The 25,115-nt window shown below is 41.1% G+C and overlaps 1 protein-coding gene across 9 annotated transcripts in view; it reads right to left on the bottom strand.

The window, feature by feature from the left end:
- RYR3 (ryanodine receptor 3) overlaps window positions 1–25,115 on the bottom strand; it is a 991,818-nt gene that overhangs the window by 65,699 nt on the left and 901,004 nt on the right. For all 9 annotated transcript variants that reach the window (XM_056545312.1, XM_056545313.1, XM_056545314.1 and 6 more), the window contains 2 exons: window positions 7,430–7,488; window positions 537–708 (listed from right to left, as the gene is read on the bottom strand). In XM_056545312.1, coding sequence (XP_056401287.1) covers window positions 537–708; window positions 7,430–7,488 — 231 coding nt within the window. The remainder of the gene's footprint in view (window positions 1–536; window positions 709–7,429; window positions 7,489–25,115) is intronic.

Genomic DNA, 25,115 nt, shown 5'->3' with positions numbered 1-25,115 from the left:
AAAAGTCCATATAAAATTCACCAATGGACATTTCACTACACAAAGGTGACAGACATAGTCTGAAACCTAAGTAGAGGCAGTTTTCCCACTTTTGTGATGAAACCAGCAGGAAAGCAGTTAGCTGACCTAATATCAAGATCAGAGGACAACTGGATGTCAATTTACCGATGAAAAAATATAATGCTCTTAAAAGTAAATGTGTGTCATGGGCTTACTTATGTTTTGTTTGTTTGACGCCCCTCCTTTCAGGTCTCCTGACTTATATTCTAAAAAGGGCTCTTGGCAGCTCGAAACTTTGCAATTTACAGTTATTTTTTGGCATTTAAAAGACAAAAAGTCTAAGAGCATTTAAAAAACAAAAACAAAGCAAAAAATTGCTCACATATGGTGTACCGACTTCTTTTTATAGACTGTATTAATCTCATCTGTTATAATAGAATAACAGGAAGGTATAGATTTAAAAACTAGTGCAACTAAAAAGTAGAAAAAATTCCCTATAGTAACCATTCAGATTCTTAACTCATTTTATCTCTTACCAGCATTTTGGTCTGGTAAATCTCCAGTCCTGCCAGGAAATTAGCCATAAATGCTTCAGGCACTTCTTTTTTCTGGCCTCTTCTCCTCTTAATTCTTGGCCCTGTTTTACTTTCCAATAATTCAGACTGTTCTTCAGCTTTAGCTTTGTCCTTTTTCTCACCGTCTTCCATGCTAAAAATGACATATGATAATTTTTAGTAAATTGGTGACAACGTTCCTGGTCACTAGTGACCACTGCCTTATTTACTGTACAACATACTGTATATCCTGGCCATAGGCAGTGAATAGCACTCGCTCTCCCTGTTTCATACACAGTCTGAGAGCGAGTGCTATTCACTGTGTATGGCCAGACCGCACTTCCTGAGTTTGGTCTCCTGCCAGGAGACCAAAATATGTGCTTTTGAGCAGACAGAATGCAGTCTGGACTAGAAAGGTCTGTAAAAGAAAAATAGGAAAATACAGGCACTCCTAGTGCAATATGTTTGGAAAGCAAGGATCCCCTAAAACCGCTACCTGGCTTACCAGATGGTGTTGTGCTTAGAGCACAACACCTATGCTTGCACGTAGACTCGCTCTGTTGCTGGAGATCCTTTGTAGTGAAGAGGCGGCAGCTTTCACGTAAAACCTGATGCTTCTGAGGGCAACTGTAAAAATGTCTTCAAATGATTAGACGGATCATAGGAAGTACGATCCTAAAAAAACTGTGGATTATTGAGCTCCATTCCTGAGAAACAAGTAGTTGTGCACTTTTGGTGAAGAAACTCATAAGTTTATTGGTAGGTGCTCCTACCAATAAACGTATGAGTTTCTTTACCAAAAATGCTCAACTACTTCTTTCTGAGGAATGGCGCTCAATAATCCACAGTATTTTAGGATCGTACTTCCTATGATCCATCCAATCATTTGAAGATGGACTAGAAGAGAGACCCCTAGTGGCCAGATTTATAAGGCTATGATAGTGACATAAAAATACTTTTTGTTACATTTTTTTTTTACAGGGAGTAAATTACAAATCTTCTTTCTTTTACAAACTGTATCATATGTGAATTTTTTTTTTATGACAGTGTCCATTTAAATACACTTCTGGCTTTGGCTCATAAACAGTTGCAGTTTTCCAAAAAACAAGAGAAAAAAAACGTGTGTGGAAACCTAGCCAAAGTACTAATAAGTTTAGAATGTTTTCACTGAGAAATCAACTGTTGTTTTTGTGACATATTGCACTTTATATTAGTATTACATTTGTGGTGTTACATCAACACAAATGTAATACTATCAATCAGCATTTTTCTCGATTTAAAATTCTCTACATGGCGTTTTTGGCATTCACTATTCAGTAAAAATTAGGAAATCTTTATTCTGTGGATTGGTACAATTATAATAAAACCCAATTTATACAGTTTTTCTATGTTTTTTTTTTCCTCCTCACAACACAATCTTTTTTTTCTCCCTCTATTGTATTGTCATGCTTGGAAAATCATAACTTTTTTTTATTTTTTGCCTAACCACTTTGTGTGAGGGATTATTTGTATGACAAGCTATACATTTTATTGGTACAATTTTTCCGATACATCCTGTCTTTTTATTATTTCTGTTACATTTTTTGGAGCCAAATGTCACCGCTTTGGATAAATGACATTACCGTTTTATAGTACAAGTCATTACAAATGCGGTGATATCAATTATGTATAGGTTTTTTTATGATTACATAAGGCTTTATTGGGAAAGGGGCATTTATTAAATTTTTTACATTATGTATTTATTGAAAAACATTTTATTTTTATACTTTTTTACGTTAAATGGCCATTCTACTATACTGCAGTTCATCTGGACTACAGCATAGTATAACTGTTCGTTACTATGTCTATGGTTGGACCTCATAGGCTTTTGTACTTGGCAGACAGGAGCTGCCATGGCAACCATCAGGACCCTGTGATCGCATCATGGGGTCACCAATGAGGGACAGGTGAGTCCACTTACCCCTGTCAATTCTATTGATGCAGTGATCAGTACTAGTGACTAGTGATATAAGGGGGTCCCAGAGATCTAACATTCATTATCTATCCTAGGGGAGGAATACTGGTTATAGGAAAAGTATTTTAGCTAATGTAAAATACAGTATCTGTTCTTATCAGTGGCTTGGACTAAGGTCACTGATAATATGGAGAGATACTAATATAGGGAGTGAAAGCTTCAGGTTTACACAGCTTGACCTGACCGCAGGGGCGGACTGACTGGCCGGTCCAATTGGATGTCATCTGAGGGCCCGGTCGGGAACAGGGTCCGCTGCTGCCACCGCTCCTAGGGATTTAGGACACTTCTTCCGGATCCCCAGCAGACAGCGCTGCAACTTACACAGAGGAGACGTGACCTCTGCTCCCACACAGTGCAGGCGCCGATGATGTCACTCATCGGTGCCTGCACTGTGTAGGAAGGAAGACGCGGGCCGCTGCTGCGCTCCATAGAAGATCGCTGCGTGGGACATCAGGTGAGCATCTTTTTTTTTTTTCAACCTGAGAGGGATGGGGAGGGGGGAGACAAACTCTGCTGCCTGCACGTACTTGGGGGGGGGGGGGACTCTAACTCTTCTGTATACACCTACTGGGGGGGGGGAATTCTGATGCCTACGCGTACTGTGGGGAGACCCTGCTGCCTACACCTCCTGTGTAGGTGCCGTCATGCCCCCTCCCATAGCCTTGCATTGATGGGGCGAGGCATGACTTCATGATGGGACGGGGCTATGACATCACAAGCTCCCGGCGCCGGCTCCATCGTTTTGAACAGTTTGTTCCAAACGCTGAGTAGCGGAGTACCCCTTTAAGGACCCAACCCATTTTCACCTTAAGAACCCAAGCATTTTTTGCACATCTGACAACTGTCACTTTAAGCATTAATAACTCTGGGATGCTTTTACTTATGAATTTTTGATTCCGAGATAGCTTTTTCATGACATATTCTACTTTAACTTAGTGGTAAATTTTTGTCGATACTTGCATAATTTCTTTGTGAAAAATTTCCAAATTTCATGAAAAATTTGAATATGTTGCCTTTTTCTAACTTTTAAGTTCTCTGCTTGTAAAGAAAATAGACATACCAAATAAATGATATACTGATTCACATATGCAATATGTCTACTTTATGTTTGCATCATAAAGTTGACATGTTTTTACTTTTGGAAGACATCAGAGCGCCTCAAAGTTCAGCAGCAATTTTGCAATTTTCCCCAAAATTTTCAATATCAGAATTTTTCAGGGACCAGTTCAGTTTTGAAGTGGATTTGAGGGGCCTTCATATTAGAAATACCCCATAAATTACCCCATTATAAAAAAGGCACCCCTCAAAGTATACAAAATGGCATTCAGAAAGTTTGTTAACCCTTTAGGAGAAAATTCAAAATCTCCATTGTTTACCCTAACATGTTCTTGTAGACTTTTTTTTCTTGTAGAATGTTTACAAGGGGTAAAAGAAGAAAAATCCCCCCAAAATGTGTAACCCAATTTCTCTCAAGTAAGGAAATACCTCATATGTGAACGTAAAGTGCTCTGTGTGTGCACTAGAGGGATCAGAAGGGAAAGAGCGACAATAGGATTTTGGAAAGTGAGTTTTGCTGAAATGGTTTTTTGGGGGCATGTCGCATTTAGGAAGCCCCTATGGTGCAATAACAGCAAAAGAAACCCACATGGCATACTATTTTGGAAACTAAACCCCTCATGGCATGTAACAAGGGGTACAGTGAGCCTTAACACCCCACAGGTGTTTGACGACTTTTTGGTAAATTCGGATGTTTAAATGAAAATTATTTTTTCCACTAAAATGCAGTTTTTCCTCCCACATTTACCATTTTTATAAGAGGTAATAGAAGTAATGGGGTTACAACTTTTGGTGGGCATTTTCTCCTGAGTATGAAAATACCCCATGTGTGGATGTAAAGTGCTCTGTGGGTAAACTACAATGCTCAGAAGAGAAGGAGCGCCATTGGGCTTTTGGGGGTCATGTGCATTTACAAAGCCCCCATGATGCCAAAACAGTGGAACCCCCCACATGTGACCCTATTTTGAAGACTACACCACTCACGGAAAGGGTGCAGTGAGCATTTACACCCCACTGGCATTTGACAGAAATTTGGAACAGTGGGCTGTGCAAATGAAAAATAAAATTTTTCATTTTCATAGACCACTGTTCAAAAAATCTGTCAGACACCAGTGGGGGGTAGATGCTCACTGCACCCCTTGTTACATTCCTTGAGGCGTGTAGTTTCCAAAATGGAGTCACATGTGGGGGGTCCACTGTGCTGGCACCATGGGGGCTTTGTAAATGCACATAGGCTTCAATTCCATACACATTCTCTCTCCAAAAGCCCAATGGCACTACTTCTTAGCATTGTAGTACGCCGCAGAGCACTTTACGTCCCCACATGGGGTATTTATATACTCAGAAGAAATGGTGTTACAAATTTTGGGGGGCTTTTTTTCCTATTACCCCTTGTGAAAATGAAAAATTTGGGATAACACCAGCATTTTAGTGAAAAAATAAAAAAATTAATTTTCACGTTCAACTTTAACGAAAGATTATTCAAACACCTGTGGGGTGTAAAGGTTCACAATACCACTTGTCACATTCTGCGAGGGGTGTTGTTTCCAAAATGGGGTCACATGTAAGTGTTTTTATTTTTGTGTTTATGTCAGAACTGCTGTAGCGATCAGCAACCCCTATGCAAATCACCTCAAATGTACATGGTGCTTTCACTTCTGAGCTTTGTTGTGTGCTCACACTTCCATACTCAGGAGAAATTGCGTTAAAATTTTAGGGGTCTTTTTTTTTTCCTTTTACCTCTTGTGAAAATGAAAAGTATGGGGCAACACCAGCATGTTAGTGTAAAAAAGAAAATTGACAATAGCATGCTGCAGTAGACCCCAACTTTACCATGGCGGGGGTGGGGGGTGGGGTGTCTCCGGAGCCCCCAGGGGTTTGCAAGGGGTGCCTGCTGAATGATTTCAGCAGGCATCCTGGTCCGTTCCCCGCCTGGCGGGAACCGGAATCACCACAAGCATACAGGTCCTTAAGTCCCAGGACGTCAAGGCGTACCTGTACGCCCTGGGTCCTACAGGGGTTAAGCCAGTACATGTCTGGACACATCTGAAGTTTTCTAGAGAGCATTTGGATGATCCAGAAGAGTATTGGGAGAATGACATATGGTCAGATGAAACCAAACCATATGGTCAGATGGAGACTTACAGAAAACGTTTGACTTCTGTCTGATTTTTAAAGAATTTATTTGCAAATTATGGTGGAAAATAAGTATTTGGTCAATAACAAAAGTTAATCTCAATACTTTGTTATATACCCTTTGTTGGCAATGACAATGTGATTTTATAGATTTTTTTTTCTCATAGTAGAGGTATACCTATGGTTAAAATTACAGGCCTCTCTCATCTTTCTAAGTGGGAGAACTTGACTAAATTATTTTTTGCTCCACTGTATAAGTCCATTCAATTAGATACAATACTTTTTTTTTTTTAACTATACTCTATCTTCAGAGCTCCATTGTGCTCAGGTTAGCAACTCATCCATAGAAATAAAGAGTATACCGCAGATGATTTTGATATCTTAGTACAAAGAGGAACTCACTAAATTGTTCTGGTTATCTTCCTTCCTGTTTGTTTATTTTATTCATTTCAGTACACACTTTCCTTTCATCTTTTGTATATATTACGTGCATAAGGTCTATTCCCCATGGCCATTACGAAGTCTGACGCAACATGTCGGCATACCCCTTAATTATGCGCGCAATTCCGGCCTCTGCTAAAAGAATTGGCATGACAAATTCTTCCTGTGTCCGCAGTTTGCAGAATGTTCCCTGTGTCAACATACCCTAAGAGAGCTTAGGATCTTAATTCATACTTTCAAACTCTTGAATTTAATGTATACATCGCTTACAGTAAGTTTTCATAAGAGGTATCAATAAACAGCCAAGATTTTATCATTTAATCTTACTGTATGCAGGTGTTATAGAGCCCTGAATCAGAAAAACAGATGTGGGTCCAATAAAATTAAAGGACGAGGCCAATATGAATTTTTGCATTTTCGTGGTAGCAGTGATGCCACTATTCATGCCAACAGTAGAGTTGTGCCTATCTTTAGCACAACTCCATAAAGTTAGTAGCTCACAGTGGTTTGGTGATTGGGTACACAACTATTGTGAATCTACACAAGGGAGCGCCCCCTTTTTTTCAGTTCGTGTTATAGAGAGCACACGGCATGTTCTCCACAGGGGAGCAGAGAGGAGCTGTGACAGGGGAGGAAGTAAAAAAGGACAGAAGTGAAGCAATTGGATTATTCCATATCAATGTACAAATAGATTGTGGTAAAATAAGATAATATAAATTTGAAGGGGGCAAGGAGATGATGGTGGGATTATATATGTATGTTGTGTTTTTCTATCTGCCGTTGAATGTACATTGTACTCTGAGCAATACTGTTCTGCACCATATACATGCTCTGCATTTAAGTCTCTGCAGCCTGCTTGTGGACTTTTTAAAATTTTTATAACATACCTGTGTGAATGAACCCTTTAAAAATGAAGTATGTCTAGTCCAACTATTGAGCAATCTGATGAACATCTGATGTCAATTTTAATAGCTGGTTCCTCAAGCCTAAAACCTTAGTTCAGCAATATTATATTATCCAGAATTTGAAAAACAGCTGATTTCTTCAAAAATTTGTAAAATATACGATTTGGATTTATAATAATACAAACTAAGAATGTTTTTACACAAGATGAGCTGGAAGGTTGGGATTATAGATAGGAATACAGATCATGCACACTGTATTATTGCACAATTAAATCTGCTTGTGGTTAGTGTAATGTCTTATTGATGACATTTCAGGAACTTACTCAGCCTTTTCCGATTCTGCCTTTGAGTTGTCCTCATTTTCTTTAGCAATTTCCGCTGCCTGCAATAACAAGGTAAGACATTCATTGTAGGGTGATTTGCGTTATTTTATTGCCATTAAAAGAATTCAATTAACAGGGTTATCTGGACATATTTGAAAACCTTCGCTTGCTTTACTCATACAGACTAAAGTAGTTTTGCAGCTAAACTAATTAAACGAGACAAGATTTTGCATGTGATACCAGAAAACCTTTTTTTTTTATAGTTCTTTTCTCTGGTAATTTATTTCACGCTTTGTGTAAAGCGATAAGGAATTTTCTCTGAACTGTTTAAAGATTGGTATATTCTGAAATTTGATTTGTGGTTTGCCAGATTAACCATTTGAAAACTGGACGCACATAAAAAGAAACTGCAGAATGTTAATATACCATAGTAACATTACTGATATACAAAATCAGATCTCATAGCCTGCAAGCTTTGTAACGGTTCTGACTGGTATAATCCTTATACAGACCATATAAAGACGTCTATGTTTATTTAGACAGTACAGAGCAGATGACTTGGACAGATTGCAGAAACCAACCCACCCATTTCTTGGGCACATTCACATCGGCCAACATATATCATTGTCTGTAGACAGTTTTGTTGTGTCTATAAAAGGTGTAAAAGAGGCACAAGCAGGGTTTATTTGCACCTTTTTTGCGCCTTTTGGTTTACACATTTCTGCTGATTTTGAGTTGCAATCCACTGATTTTGGCAATACACATGATATGGAAGGGTTTTATCATGGGAGGGGTGGACTTATCTGATCAAGTCCTCAAACCGTACAGTGCCATGAGAAAAATGAAGGCCTGGTACAAAAAGCTTGTGGTGCACATTGTGCAGATGGCACTGTACAATGCATACGTGTTATCACGTAATGCAGGCGGGACAGAGACATTTCTTGAGTTTCAAGAAATTGTTATTAAAGCCCTCCTTTGTGGACACAGAGAGGAGGAGCGCCCCAGTACCTCATCAGCAGGGTACAACCGTATTGTACCTGGCCAACATTTTCCCAATGTTATCCCCTCTAGCGGAAAAAAGGGAAGGACCCAGAACAGTCTGCTACAAAAAATGCATCAGAAAGGAAACCACTTTCCACTGTGAAACTAGCCCCGATAACCCTGGCCTGTGCATAAAAGATTGTTTCAAAGAGTTCCACAAATCCCTAAATTACTACATTTATCTTTTATTAACCCTACTATCACCTTTTCATCCACATTCTCTGCAGTTTTTATATGTTGTACATCTAAAATCCAACCTCAATGTGGTACCCATAACCCATTCTGTAACCATTTAAATTTTACCCCAAAACCATTCCAGCAAAATGTGTGGTACAGTATGCTGCAAATTTTCTCATTGTACCCCAAAACCATTCCCGCAAAATGTGCGGTACAGTATGCCGCAAATTTTTTCATTGTACCCCAAAACCATTCCAGCAAAATGTGCGGTACAGTATGCCGCAAATTTTTTCTTTGTACCCCAAAATCATTCCAGCAAAATCTGTGTAAGCTAAGCACAACATATTTGTAACTTAAATGGCGAATCTGTGACGCAATCACAATTTTCCTTTTGCACAATCCCAAAGAGCATTAGCTTTTGGAAAACCTCTGTTGGATCAAAATGCTCAATACCCCCTTTTATGAATTCCTTGAAGGGTGTAGATTTTAAAATGGGTTCATTTCTCTGCGGTTTCCACAATTTTTTACTATCTCTCTCCTGAGCCCTGCCGTCTGCCCAGTCGGAAGATAACATGCTGAAAATGGGGTACTGGCGTGTTCAGGAGAAGTTGAGTAACAAAGTTTGGGGTGCTATTATTCCTGCTTTCCTTGTGAAAATGAGCCAACTTGTGCTAAATGTGCAATTTGTGCATAAAAATTACAAATATTTTTTTCACGCCCTAATGTTAAAAACTATCGTCAATCACTTATGAGGTCAAAATGCTCACCACCCCCCAACCCCTGAATTCTCTGAGGGGTGTAGTTTCCAAAATGGGGTCACTTGTGGGGGTTTTCCACTGTACTAGTACCACAGTGGGCATGCAGCTGGTGTGAGAAATATCTTTATCCAAAAGGCCAAAAGGCGCTGCATTTCTTTTGTGCCCTGCTGTGTGCCCAAAAAGAGGTTTATGACCACATATAGGGTACCACCACGTTCAAGAGAAGTTGGTTAATAAAATATGGGGTGCTATTATTCTTATGTTCCTTGTGAAAATGAGCCAACTTGTGTTAAATGTGCAATTTGTGCATATAAATTACACATTTTATTTACACGGCCTAATGTTAAAAACTATCCTCAATCACCTGTGAGGTCAAAATGCTCACTACCCCCCTAAATGAATTCTCTGAGGGGTGTAGTTTCCAAAATGGGGTCACTTGTGTTTTTTTTCCCCACTGTACGGGTACCACGGTGAGCACTGCAAATGCAGCTGGTGTGAGAAAACACATTCTGCAAAATCTGCATCCAAAATGCCAAAAGGCGCAGCATTTCTTTTGTGCCCTGCTGTGTGCCCAAAAAGCGGTTTATGACCACATATGGGGTACCTTCACATTCAGGAGAAGTTGGGTAATAAAATTTGCGGTGCTATTATTCCTGTGTTCCTTATGAAAATTTGCCAACTTGTGCTAAATGTGCAATTTGTGCATAAAAATGACAAATTTTATTTTCACGGCCTAATGTTAAAAACTATCCTCAATCACCTGTGGGGTTAAAATGCTCACTACCCCCTAAATGAATTTTCTGAGGGGTGTAGTTTCCAAAATGGCATCAATTGTGGGGTTTTTCCACTGTACTGGTAACACGGTGGGCACTGCTAAATATTCTAAGAAAAAGGAGGTGTCATAATCCACTATGTGCTGCATCATGTCTTAGGCCTGTGTGTAAGTCAGGGAGCACACTAGAATGACATATAAGATATTTCTAAAATCTTTAGAATTGGGGTAATACATATACAATTTTGATTTTATTTTGTGAATACCTTCCATATCACCGAAAAAAATTGTTCAAACAAGAAAAATGCAAAAGAAGAAGTGAAATTTAAAAATGTCCCTTCTGCTTTATTCTTGTGAACCACCTAAAGGGTTAATACACTTTGTAAGTGTCATTCTGAATACTTTTAAGGGTGCAGTTTTTAAAATGGGGTGATGTTTGGGAATTTCTAGCATACAGGCCCCTCAAATCCACTTCATATTTGAAATGATCAATAAAAAAAAATCTCATTTTGAAATTACCATCAAAATGTGAAAAAATGTGCATAGTATTTTAAGCCTTCTAATGCCCTAAAAAAGTAAAAGAATGTAAAAAAAATGATGCAAACATAAAGAATACATATTGTAGATGTGAATTACTAACTAAATTTATTTGGCATAACTATTTCTCTTACAAGTAGATCGTTTCCAATCTAGAAAAATGCGAATTTTTCACATTTTTCACTATTTTTGAGTTTTTCACAAAAATGTATCAACAACAATTTACTACTAATATAAAGTACAATAATTCACGAAAAAAACTATCTCAAAATTGCATTGCCCAGTAAAATACATGTCCGATTTAAAAAAATGGTCTGGGTCATAAAGGCCAAAACTAGCCGGGTCATGAAGTGGTTAAAGGGGTACTCAAGTGGAATTTTTTCTTTTTTTTAAATCAACTGGTGCTAGAAAGTTTAACACATTTGTAAATTACTTCTATAAAAAAATATGAAAGGGGTACTCCGGTGAAACCCTTTTTTTCTTTTAAATTAACTGGTGGCAGAAAGTTAAACATATTTGTAAATTACTTCTATTAAAAAATCTTAATCCTTCCTGTACTTATTAGCTGCTGAATACTACAGAGGAAATTCTTTTCTTTTTGGAATGCTCTCTGATGACATCATGACCACAGTTCTCTGCTGACATTATTATAATAATAACACTTTATTTATTGTTGTCCTTAGTGGGATTTGAACCCAAGTCCCCAGCACTGCAAGACAGCAGTGCTAACCACTGAGCCACCATGCTGCCCTTAGCATACATCTGCTATGCATGGTCTCAGCAGAGAGCACTGTGTTCGTGATGTCATCAGTGTTCCAAAAAGAAAGGAATTTCCTCTGTAGCATTCAGCAGCTAATAAGTACTGGAAGGATTAAGATTTTTTAAATAGAAGTAATTTACAAATATGTTTAACTTTCTGCCACCAGTTGATAAAAAAAAAAAAAAAAAAAAAAAAAAAGGTTTTCACTGGAGTACCCCTTTAATCCTTCTAGTACTTATAAGGTGTTTTATACTACAGAGGAACTTTAGTTATTCTTTTCAGTCTGACCACAGTGCTCTCTGCTGCCAGGAACTCTCCAGAGCAGGAGAAGTTTGCTATGGGGATTTTCTCCTACTCTGGATAATTCCGGACATGGACAGAGGTGTAAGCAGAGAGTACTGTGGTCAGACTGAACTTCACAACTTCCTCTGGAGCATACAGCAGCTGATAAGTAGTGGGATTAAGATTTTTTAATAAAAGTTATTTCAAAATCTTTTAACTTTCTAGTCAAACCAGTTGATTTGAAAAAAAAAAGTACTCCTTTAACCTCTTAAGGACCCAGGGCGTACCTATACGTCCTGAGTCCGCTCCCATTCTATAATGCCGGGACCCGTGGCTATTAGCGAGCAGCACTGATCGTGGTGCTGCATGCTATTAACCCTTTAGATGCGGCGTTCAAAGATGATCGCCACGTCTAAAGTGAAACTAAACTAATGCAGGTTAGCTTAGGGGGCTGTAGGGCACGAGGAGGGTCCCCTTACCTGCCTCCTGGTGTCCGATCACCAAATGACTTCTCAATGCCTAAGATCCAGGCATGAGCAGTCAAGCGGCAGAATCATTCCTATGAGAAACCATTGATCAATGTGTTGTGTCCCGGTACAGAACATGGTTCCTTACAGTCCTAAAGTCCCCTAGAATCCCTAAGGTCCACAGGGCTCTCCTGCAAGGGCCCCCCAAGTCATGATATGGTATTCTGTTGTATATTAAGTATGTACATCTATTATAAGTACTGTACAGTGAATGTAAACTGTATATAAAGGTTATTATATTTACCCTGTATAGGACCTTCCTAAGGTCATGTGATAAGTCATGTGATGTGTGATCACATGATACCCAGAGTTCCATGGGCACAGGTAACCACAGGCAACCAGCTACCAATGGGCTTTAGTCCAGCCCCCCTTATATATAAGGGGCTGTAGTCTCCACATTCTCTCTCTTGGCTCTCTTACTACCTGGACCTTAAAGTGTACCCGTCAGATCCAACCAAATTTTTTTTTTAAAATATATCACTCAGTACCTAATCCTGACTATGTACATCTAATGTTTATGTTGTACATCTAATGTTTATGTGTCTAGCACCTTTATTTATTTATTTTTATTACACTAATTTAATCACCATCAGGTAAGGAAAAATGGAGCACTAACCTCAGACAACCTTGGATGCAATCAAACTTCTTTTAATGAAGACACGACATAGCAGGGAGGTGGAAATGGTGAGGGAACGGGGGGATGTGCTGATGGTGGGCGACGGTCCGTTATCGCGTGTATCGCACTTCGTCAGGCCCCTACAAAGCACAATACGCGCAATAATGGACTGTCGCCCACCGGCAGCACATCCCCCCCCGTTCCCGCACCATCTCCACCTCCCTGCTATCTCATGTCTTCTTCAATAAAAGAAGTTTGATTGCATCCAAGGTTGTCTGAGGTCAGTGCTACGTTTTTCCTTACCTGATGGTGATTGTATAGACTGCATATATCCGTGAGCATCCCTGGATCTAGTGGCTTGAACTTTGCTGAGCAAGGAGCGTCACGGGCTGAATATATCCAGACGGTGCCCAGTTACTATTTTCTTTGCATGGACACTTTTAATTTAGCTCACTTGTCTGAATTCCTCTCAAAGGGAGGGGGCGTGGCCTCACTGTGCAGTTCTCTGCCCCCTTCCTCAGTATGCTGTCTGCTCACATCTCCCCTAGCATTAGCAAAACTACAACTCCCAGCTTGTCCTCACTGACAGTAGCAGGACACAAGCTGAGAGTGGGAGGATTTTTCCTCCAGCTGTGAGCCCTGCGCTCACAGCTGTCAATCAAAGAAATGTGTCTATGACATAGGTGATGATGCATGGACACAGCAGGACTAGTATGTGGTAAAGCAGGGAGGGGGGCAGTAGACTTGCTTTTTCAGTATGAAATACTGAAAATTTTCTAATGAAAGCAATTGCAAAACCTATTGGTTTTGCATACTTTACAACATATCAAAAGTTATTGTATCTGACAGTACCCATTTAAAGCAAGCACAAGTCCTGCACAAGTCCAGCATATCTAGGCCAAAGACTATAAACCTGCAGCCACATCAAATCTTTGAGTACAAGTCAAGTCTCTACTGTCCCTACCAAAGTCATAACAGTAGTACAGTTGCCTGCATCATCATTATTATTGCAACTACAAGTCCAAGCAAGCCTGAGAGGTTCTCTGTGTACTGGTCACCTCTGCGGAAGTTGGCTATTTGTAAAGACTGTTTTATGCCTCCTTCAGTAAAGTTCCAGTTGCATCAAACCTCTGCTTTGGACTCTCCTTTGCTATATGCCATTTTGGGTTGGCTGTCGGCGGTGCCCTACACCAAACAATCACACCTTGGCATCACGAACACTAGGGTTTAACAACATCTTGCCCCAGGGGTTAATACCATCCGACCCCACCCCTCAGTCCACTACACCCGTGGTCCTGCCATACAACGGTCGCCCACCACAAATGTAAAAGATCTGTGTTTAGTGTTATAGCCCCCCTATGGGAGCTATAACATAGAAAAAAAAAGTTAATAAAGATCATTTAACCCCTTCCTTAATAAAAGTTTGAATCACCCCCCTTTTCCCATAAAAAAAACCCCAGTGTAAATAAAAATAAACCTATGTGCGGAAATCTCTGAATTATAAAAATATATAATTAATTAAAACGCACAGTCAATGACGTATGTGCAAAAAAATAAGTCCAATCAATACAAAAATAGTACCGCTAAAAACTTCAGATCACAGCGCAAAAAATGAGCCCTCATACCACCCCATATGCGAAAAAATAAAAAAGTTATAGGGGTCAGAAGATGACAATTTTAAATGTATAAATTTTCCTGTATGAAGTTATGATTTTTTTCAGAAGTACGACAAAATCAGACCTATGTTAGTAGGGTATCAATTGAATCGTATGAACCTATAGAAAAAATAAGGTGTCATTTTTACCGAAAAATTTACTGTGTAGAAATGGAAGCCCCCAAAAGTTACAAAATGGCGTTTTTTCTTCAATTTTGTTGCACAATGATTTTTTTTCTATTTCGCCATAGATTTTTTGGTAAAATAACTGATGTCATTACTAAGTAGAATTGGTGGCACAAAACATTTTTAGGTGCAAAATTGAAAGAATTATGATTTTTTAAAGGTAAGGAGCAAAAAACTAAAGTGCAAAAATGGAAAAACCCCATGTCCTTAAGGGGTTAAGCAATCACCTCTAACATAAAAAAGCAAAAATTTGAATAAATCACAAATCACACACATTACATAACAGCAAAGCTGAAGTAAAGCCTTTCACACAGGGACCATGAAAGTGTGTCCTACAAAACTCTCACCAGGCCATAGAACCTAAAAGCCTAAGCAGCTAAAATGCAGCATCATTCAAACATACATAACATGTTTAGGATCCTAATAGCAGACAATGAATATCACATTTGAACTACAGAAATATCAATTTATTGTTTAATCTGCCCCCAGATTGATACTAATATTTTAAAGCAATAAACTATTACATTTCTCCACATAATAACAACACTATTGGTCACCACTGGGGGAGATTATAGCATACCTGTCATTTCAGAAAATTTTTGAGGATAGGTTGACCTGTGTGAGTACATGACAGAGATCAGACTAACAGGTCAGGAATTTCTGCTTCTCAAGATCAGGAAGAATATATACAGACCTCCAGCAGCATGTTCCCTGATCTTTTAACATCTAGTGCAGGAGGAAAGTAAAGGAGGGGGCATGTTCCTAGGGGTAGAAAGGACAACGAGAGTGCATGATATCTTCCTTAACTGCAGGAACTTCTCCCCTTCACGATCCGTGTAGGAGATTGCTTAAATGGGTACTCCACCCCTAGACATCTTATCCCCTATCCAAAGGATTACAGTTCGCTCTGCGCGTAATGACGGGCAGTACAGGGGCCGGAGCATCGTTACGTCACGGCTCCGCCCCTCGTGATGTCATGGCCCACCCCTTTTAATACAAGTCTATGGGAGGGGGCGTGGCGGTCTTCACGCTCCCATAGACTTGCATTAAGGGGACTGGCCGTCATGTGACGAGGGGAGCGGAGCCATGATGTCACGCTGCTCCGTCCCCCGTATCGCCCGTCATTGCGCACAGAGCGAACTCGCTCTGTGCTGTAATGAGAGCAGGGTGCCGCAGCGGGGATCCCGGGGCTCCCCAGCAGCGGGACCGCGGCGATCTGACATCTTATCCCCTATCCTTTGGATAGGGGATAAGATATCTAGGGGCAGAGTACCCCTTTAAAGGAGTGGTCTACTGCAGTCTACTATTCCCACTCCGTAGTGCCCGGGCTGAAAAAAAATAGAAAACGAACTTTCACTCACTTTTCTGCAATTACCTTGCCGGTAATCCGATAATTTTTCCTCTAATATGAGGCAATTGGCATCAGCCTCAAATGTTGTTTTTTTTTTTTTTACCTTCCTCTGGATAAACTAAGTAGGAACACAATAGAGATATAGGTTGAACTTGATGGGTATTTTTTCAACCTTATAAACGATGTCACTATGTAACACTTAGGATTCAGCAGGAATTGCATCCCAAAAAGCCGTTGGACAGTTGGTAGCACCTTTTGCCAAAATGGAATGAGTAAAGGACAATCCCAGACCATGTGGAGTAGTGTGGCATCAGAATGCCCACATCTAGGACATGAGAAATCAGAGCACTGAACAATTCAATGCAAAACTGGGGTTTTGTATACCCTATGAATTAAAAACAATTGGGACAATCGACCAGCTTTAATATTAGGAAAGAAGAAGGTATAGAACCAAGCTGTTGACAACTCATGGGTAGACAGACTCCCTAAATCAGTGTTCTATTTGTTATGAACCATCAAGTAACTCCCCGTATAAACAGGACATGACCCCAGACGATGCCATCAATGTAACCACCGATTCTAATGGGGGCAGGAATGTACCTCATTTGACCTCGACCTGCCCTGCACCTTAGTAGCATAGATATGTTGCAAGTATCATAAACAGAGGAACACGGTGGAGCCAAGTCACTTTGAAAGTGAAGCAACAATTTAAATACCGCATTTAAATTCAATTGGCCTAACTGGACCTTTTTTCTGCATTCCCAAAATGAGGAGTCTCCAAACAAGAGAAATTCAGGGAGATTCGGATTACTCCAAAAAGGCATTAAAGAGATCTTGTCCCTCCACCCACAGCATAGACTTTGCCATACTCCACACTTTACAGACCAGCACAGTAGTTGGAGTTGGTACTGGTGGTCTCATAAGTGATCCAATTTCTAGTATGTGTAAAAAAACCCATTCCACTTTTTGAATACGAAGAGTGACCCGATTGAACCGGAATCACTGCAAATCACCAGTTTGAATTGAACATGGGTGCCTGCTGAATGAACGGTGAGCGGTGGGGACCCTAATTCCGACGGGCATACAGGTACGCCCTTGGTCCTCAAGTACGTGGATGCACGTGGTCCTTAAGGGGTTAAAAATCTCCTTATCATTGCTTTATGTTCGTCTAGTTTTAATATTTCTGGAAGTTTGTCCAACATAAGCTTGTCCACATGGATACTTTAACATATATATTACATTTTGGCTAGTGCATGTATGAAATCCTTTTATAGGTATTTTGTGACCTTTAAAATGATGATATATCACCCTTTTTGGACAATTGCAATGTCTGTATGATAGACATGCAAATGTACCTGTGAGTCAAGCTAAAAAAATGTTTCTCAACGCTTTCTTTTTCATTATATCAGTTTTAATTAGTGTGTCACCAACAGATTTGCCTCTCTTACAGGCAAACATAAATGGTTCCTGGAATATGTTGCTTTATTATCTGTTCTAATTGAATTCCAATAATTTAAAATAGCATGTTTAATTCTATTGGAGCACTTATCATACACTCCATACACTCCTGTATGCATAACTCAATTGGTTCTTTTCTTTTTCTTTTCTCTTCTTCTTCCCATTTATTTGTCTGTCCTGTTTTACTAACATCACAATTTTTATAGCATTTTTCCATACATTTTTATAATATTTTCTTTATTTTTATTATATACATCATCTGTACTTGTGATCTGCCTTTCTCTTATGAACTGACTACGGGGTAGGCCTTGGAATAAGAATCTACAACGACATATTACTAAATAGAGATAAGCGCGCCACAAACCCCGATTCAACACGAATTTCAAGGTGGCTGCGGCTTGGCAAACTTTTGAACATCTCCCGGTTTGGCTCATGCGAAACAGGAAATGCACAAAATCATTAACATGAGGAATGAATAAGATGCTGTATTGGCGCCGAGAGGAAGAAATATGACATCAGTTGACCAGCATTGCTTGCTACTATCACATGACAACCCCAGGTTACAATGATTTGCTGATTTATGTGCCAATCAGCTCCCAGGCCAATAGGAGACAGCAAAGAGGGTAGGACTTTTACACAGTTTTAAAGGCAAGGCACACTCAGCGGTAGCCATTCTTGACAGAGACACAGAGAAAGACAGTGTGTATGACTAATGGGTGCATCAGAGATGCTACATAATCCCAAAAGCCTTATCAATCATATACCAATAATTCCACAGCACAGCTTTCATCTGTGGGCTGATCTCAGGGACCTCCTGTCCATTACACAAAAACCAGCCAGTCTTTTTCCAAGCACATTCAAATATCTGTACAACTACTGAGGAAAGCTGTGTGCTGATCTCAGAGTTATAATTTGTTGTCCCTTCCTGCAGAAGCTACACCATGGACTACAAATCCCAGAAAGCCTTTATCCAGGCACATGCAAATATCTGTACAACTGAGTGAAGCTGTCATAGCAATACCATCTAAAGTGCCTTACTTACATTTACAAGGTTTAAGCATGCACACAGTTGTTAGCTATCATTGCTATAAATGCACATCCATATAATGTGCATTTGTCCTGTAAAGCGTGTGACAGTGTGGCAAGGAAAGGTTGTTTTTCCCTAGCTAACCCTGGAGAAACCTCCACCTGTGGCCTAATTAATGAAGTAGCAGAGAGAGAGAGGAAGTCTGTTTAACCTCTTCAGGACGGAGGGCATATGCATACGCCCTGCATCCTTAGTCCTTAAGGACGTAGTGCGTCGGGGGCCGGACCGGGATGACTGCTGATATCTATCAGCAGGCATCCCGTGCATATGCCCAGGGGGGTACTGAGACCCCCCCATGTCGGCGATCGACGAAAATCGCCGGTCAATTCAGACCGGCGATTTTCGGTGGATCCAGGTCATGCCGGTGTCTGGTGACCCGGAAAATCAGGGGGATCGGGGGTTTAAAGTTCGGTTCCCCCGTTCTGCCCACCAACGGTAATCCGGGCAGAACGGGAGAACTGTAGCGTGACCGGCGGCAGTGATGGAGGTCCCTTACCTGATCGGCTGTGGCGGGCGGTGATGAAGTGCGGCTCCCTTGTGGGGCTCCCTGGTGAAGACTACGGAAGCCGGTGAGTAGTTGCCTAGCAACATCTGGGGGGACTAAAGTTTGGAGACCACTATACAGTGGTATCTAAACTGTAGCCCTCCAGATGTTGCAAAACTACAACTCCCAGCATGCCCAGACAGCCGTTTGGGCATGCTGGGATTTGTACTTTTGCAAGATTTAGAGGGTTACAGTTATGAGATCACTATGCAGTGGTCTCTAAACTGTGGCCCTCCAGATCTTGCAAAACTACAAGTCCCAGCATGCCCACACAGCAGTTTGCTGTCTGGGCATGCTGGGATTTGTAGTTTTGCAACATCTGGAGGGTCACAGTTTGGAGATCCCTGTGCAGTGGAATCTAAACTGTAGCCCTCCAGATGTTGCAAAACTGCAAATCCCAGCATGCCCAAACAGCAAACAGCTGTCTCGGGATGCTGGGAGTTGTAGTTGCGTACCTCCAGCTGTTGCATAACTACATCTCCCAGCATGCCCTTCGGCGATCAGTACATGCTGGGAGTTATAGTTTTGCAACAGCTAGTGGCACACTGGTTGGAACATACTGAGTCAGGTAACAGAACCTAACTGAAGGTTTTCCAACCAGTGTGCATCCAGCTGTTGCAAAAGTACAACTCCCAGCATGCACTGTCTCTCAGTACATGCTGGAAGTTGTAGTTTTGAAACAGCTGGAGGTTTGCCCCCCCCCCCCCCCCATGTGCGAGTTTACAGTAAGTTTCCTGCTTCAAGTTTGAGCTGTGGCAAATTTTCTGCCGCAACGCAAACTCCTAGCGGGAAACTCCCCGTAAACCTTTGCCTGTTTGAATGTACTCTAAAAACACTACACAAACACATAATAAAGAGTAAAACACTACATATACACCCCTTACACTGTCGCCCCCAATAAAAAATAAAAAAAACATACAACAGTGTTTTCAAAACGGAGCCTCCAGCTCTTGCAAAAACAACAACTCCCAGCCACTGACTATCCAGGCATGCTGGGAGTGTAGCAACAGCTGGAGGAACCCTGTTTGGGAATCACTGGTGTAGAATACCCCTATGTCCAGCCCTATGCAATCCCTATTTTAGTCCTCAAATGCGCATGGTGCTCACTCATTTCGGAGCCCTGATGTATTTCAAGGAAACCGTTTAGGGCCACATATGGGGTATTTCCGTACTCGGGAGAAATTTAGTTACAAATTTTGGGGGGCTTTTTCTCCTTTTACCTCTTATGAAAAGGAAAAGTTGGGGTCTACATCAGCCGGTAAGTGTAAAAAAAAAAAATTTAAAAATTGGTGTTGCCCCATGCTTTTTATTTTCACAAGAGGTAAAAGGAAAAAAGACTCCCAAAATTTGTAACGAGATTTCTCCTGACTACGGAAATAAACCATATGTGAATGTAAAATGCTCTGAGGATGCACAGCAAGGCTCAGGAGTGAGAGCGGACTATGTACATTTGAGGTCTAAATTGGTGATTTGCACAGGGGTGGCTTATTTTACAGCAGTTTTGACATAAACGCAAAAAAAATAAATACCCACATGTGACCCCATTTTGGAAACTAAACCCCTCATGGAACGTAACAAGGGGTATAGTGAGCCTAAACACCCCACAGGTGTTTGACGAATTTTCGTTAAAGTTGGATGGGAAAATGAAAATCTTTTTTTTTTTACTAAAATGCTGGTGTTACCCTAAATTTTTCATTTTCACAAGGGAAAATTGGAAAAAAGCCCCCCCAAAATGTGTAACCTCATTTCTTCTGAGTAAGAACATACCCCATATGTGGATGTAAAGTGCTCTGCAGGTGAACTACAATACTCAGAAGAGAAGGAGTGCCATTGGGCTTTTGAAGAGAAAATGTGTCCGGAATTGAAGGTCACATGTGTTTACAAAGCCCCCATAGTGCCAGAACAATGGACCCCTCCACATGTGACCCCATTTTGGAAACTGCACCCCTCACAGAATGTAGTAGGGGGTGCAGTGAGCATTTACGCCCCACAGGTGTCTGGCAGATTTTTGGAACAGTGGTCCATGAAAATGAAAAATTTAATTTTTCATTTGCACAGCCCACTCACTGTTCCAAAGATCTGTCAAATGCCAGTGGGGTGTAAATGTTCACTGCATTCCTTATTAAATTCTGTGAGGGGTTTAGTTTCCAAAATGGGGTCACATGTGGGGGGTCCACTGTTCTGGCACCACTGTGGCCTTTGTAAATGCACATGGCCCCCGACTTCTGTTCCAACCAAATTCTCCATCCAAAAGCTCAATGGCGCTCCTTCTCTTCTGAGCATTGTAGTGCACCAGCAGAGCACTTGACATCCACACATGTCATACTCAGAAGAGATGGGGTTACAAATTTTGGGGGATAAAAATAAAATTCAATTACACATCCAACTTTAACGAAAAGCCATCAAACACCTGTGGGGATTTAAGGCTTGCTGGACCCCTTGTTACATTCCCTGAGGGGTGCAGTTTCCAAAAGAGAATGCCATGTGGGGGTTTTCTTGCTGTTCTGGTACAATAGGGGCTTCCTAAATGTGACATGCCCTCCAAAAACCATTTCAGAAAAACTCACTCTCCAAAATCCCATTGTCGCTCCTTCCCTTCTGAGCCCTCTAGTGCACCCACAGAACACTTCACATACACATATGAGATATTTCCTTACTCGAGAGAAATTGGGTTACAAATTTTAGGACTATTTTTCTCCTTTTAACCCTTGTAAAAATTCAAAAACTGGGTCTACAAGAACATGCGAGTGTAAAAAATGAAGATTTTGAATTTTCTCCTTCACATTGCTGCTATTCCTGTGAAACACCTAAAGTGTTAACACACTTACTGAATGTCATTTTGAATACTTTGAGGGATGCAGTTTTTATAATGGGGTCATTTGTTTGGTATTTCTAATATGAAGGCCCCTCAAATCCACTTCAAAACTGAACTGGTCCCTGAAAAATTCTGATTTTGAAAATTTTGTGAAGTCTTCCAAAAGTAAAAACATGTCAACTTTATGATGCAATCATAAAGTAAACATATTGTATATGTGAATCAATATATAATTTATTTGGGATGTCCATTTTCCTTATAAGCAGAGAGTTTTGAAGATAAAAAAAATGCAAAATTTTCAAATTTTTCATAAAATTTTTCACCAAGAAATGATGCAAGTATCGACCAAATTTTACATAAAGTAGAATATGTCACGAAAAAACTATCTTGGAATCAGAATGAAAAGTCCCAGAGTTATTAATGCTTTAAGTGACAGTGGTCAGATTTGCAAAAAAGGGCTGCGTCCTTAAGGTGAATATGAGGTGCGTCCTTAAGGGGTTAAAAGGAAGTCAGGCAGTGCAGTCTGAGGTCTCCCCAGAAGACAGCAAGCTGGCTGTAGGGGGATGCAGGGGTCCTGGTGAGGAACACACAGTCTGAGCTGTGAGTGGCCCCAACAGTGAAGTGTGGATGAGACACACAGCAAGAGGTTGCAAATGCTGGAGACATAAGTTTAACTGGCTGGGAAAAGCCCACCAGTGGATAGTCAGGGCATGCTGGATTGTTTAGTTATTAACTAGACGGTCTGGGGTTTTCTTTGTTCCTGTATTATGTTTTTTATTTATCCTGCAATCTGTCTAATAAAGTTGGCGAGGGGCCGGACTTGCATGAAGAACTGTTGTTTGCCTGCTGATTTAAGTGGAAACATGCCCTGTGCCCTGAGAAATCCTTACAATTGGTGGAGGATACAGGGAGCACACTGCTAAGATCAACCAACCGTCGAGTTGCAATGAAGTTGTTGGCAGGAGCAATCAACCGTGCATGTTGCAAGTGGGACAAGCCCAGCTGTGGAGTACAAGAGCAGGACTGAGCCTGTGGTAAAAGCATTGCTAGGGGCTATGGATCACGTCAAGCGAGTGAGCGCACTCTCTCTCAGCTAAGGAGACAGGTAGACAAGCCACTTACGCATCACAACAACAGTAAGCCGTGTTTTGTTTTGCAAAGATGGGTCGACGTCAAAATGCCGTTGCTAGGAGCAACTGAAGTGGACAGCAACCGGTTGTTGCCAAGAAGACTGCTATGGTGAGCACCTTGATGAAATTGGCTGCAGTTCAGCAAGAGGACGTCTTCACACCCGTTTATCCTCTGGGCAGGAGGCCAAAAATTTGTGATTTGATGGTTTGTTGGTATCCCGATGTACGTGGAACTGCACTGTCGCCAGGCTGTATCCAGAGTCATGCCGGACATAATACCGTTTGTGAAGATTCGACCAGAATCTGGTAAGACTGTTCTAATTGACTTTGAAACATGTTATGGGACAGTAAGTCCTAAGCTGGAGGTGTGTGCAGAGCATAATGTGGAGTTTATACTGGGCAGAGACTTCCCATATTTTTGGCAGTTGTGGAATGGGGAGAATGTGCCAGAGAAACCACACACAATAGGGGTGGTGTGTCACTACTTGATTGTGTGTACTGTCCTGTTGATCCTATGCAATGTGATAATGTTTTTTTGTCAAAAATTCATGCCTATGTGTTCTGAAGTAATGTGTAATGCTGCCAACTCTGACAGGACAAAAGAAAACCTGTGTGAGCTGGTAGTAGGTGGTAAAAAGATGATTGCTTTGCTAGAGCCTAGAGGTATAATAAGTCTGGTGAAGCCGGACCCTGTCATAGTGTAAATACAGGCAGTTATTTGGGGTTGTAAAATTGTTAATGTCTGTATTTCTACTCACTATGGTACTGTGAGTCACAAGGTTGCAATAGAGCCCTCCTTGGAGTATGATGTACTGGGAACAGATTTTCAATTTTTTCAGCAGTTATGGGAAGACTGTCAGGTAACTAGAGCAGGTACACCTGGTAAGCCCACAACACTTGACTTGCACCACACACTAGTTGAGAGTTACTCAGAGGCTGAGGATAGGGAGTGTCAGCCATCACTAAATATATGTCAGCTAGGTGTCTGCCAGACTGCTGGGAGAGCTGAAGAAAAGACCGAGAGTCAAGTCCAAGAGGATGCAGAGACTCAAGTGACAAGTGTGCCTGTGACTGAAACATAATCTTCAGTAAAACCAGAAACGGATCAGGTAGAGGAACATAGGTTCCATCCGGCAGCTGAAGATTAGCCCAAGGTGGGGCTAGAATTGCACGGTCATCTGGAAGAGGTGATGTTGAATGGAAAAGAAGCTACACAGATGTCTGTGGATAATGCAGAAGTACTGAAGAGAGTGCATGTGGAGCTGGGTGCTATGCTTACTGTCATAAACAGAGTCCTGAGTGAAGGAGATGTGACGTCTGGACCAGAGATGGATCGTGACCAGGAAGGTCGAACCACTGGACCAGATGTTGTTGTTGCAGACACAGTAGCTCTTGACGTTTCTGCAAGTGAGTAGGGAGATGGTGGTGAAGTCAAAGAAAAGTCTGCCGGAGAGCAGAGAAACAGTCCAGTGAGACTGTCCGGGGACTACCCTGAGGACAAAGGGGCCAGGATCCTTGGAAAGGGTACAACAACCCCTAAAGGAGGAGAAGAGTTGGAACGATTTGACTTGAAAGAGCAGGAAGCAAAGCTTCAGTTGCAGGAAAATGAGTGTGCGGCTCTGCAGCATGAACTGTCCCGCTCCCTGGATCTTGTGACCAGCAAGGAGAGAGAATTGGAGAGTCTGGCCAAGCAGATCTCATTCAAGGATGAAGAAGTGAATGTTATGTGTGAGGCATATCTGACTCTACAATGTGATCACAAGGCTGGGTTGGTAGCCATGGAAGAGCTGGAGAAGGAGAAAGTTGTAATGGCTCATAAGGTGCAGAGGCTGGAGGCGCAGAACGAAACGCACCTTAAGTCTCACGCAGCTACCTTGAATGCAGCTCTCTGAACAAGAGGCTCAGCTAAAAGTCTATGAGCAGAAAGTGTCCAAGATGGCGCAGCTGAATAAAGACAATGAGCAGATGAGAGAACAACTGCTGTCCCTCGA

Source organism: Hyla sarda, chromosome 11, assembly GCF_029499605.1.
Source record: "Hyla sarda isolate aHylSar1 chromosome 11, aHylSar1.hap1, whole genome shotgun sequence".
NCBI lineage: Eukaryota > Metazoa > Chordata > Amphibia > Anura > Hylidae > Hyla > Hyla sarda.
This window is presented reverse-complemented; position numbering and strand designations above follow the sequence as displayed.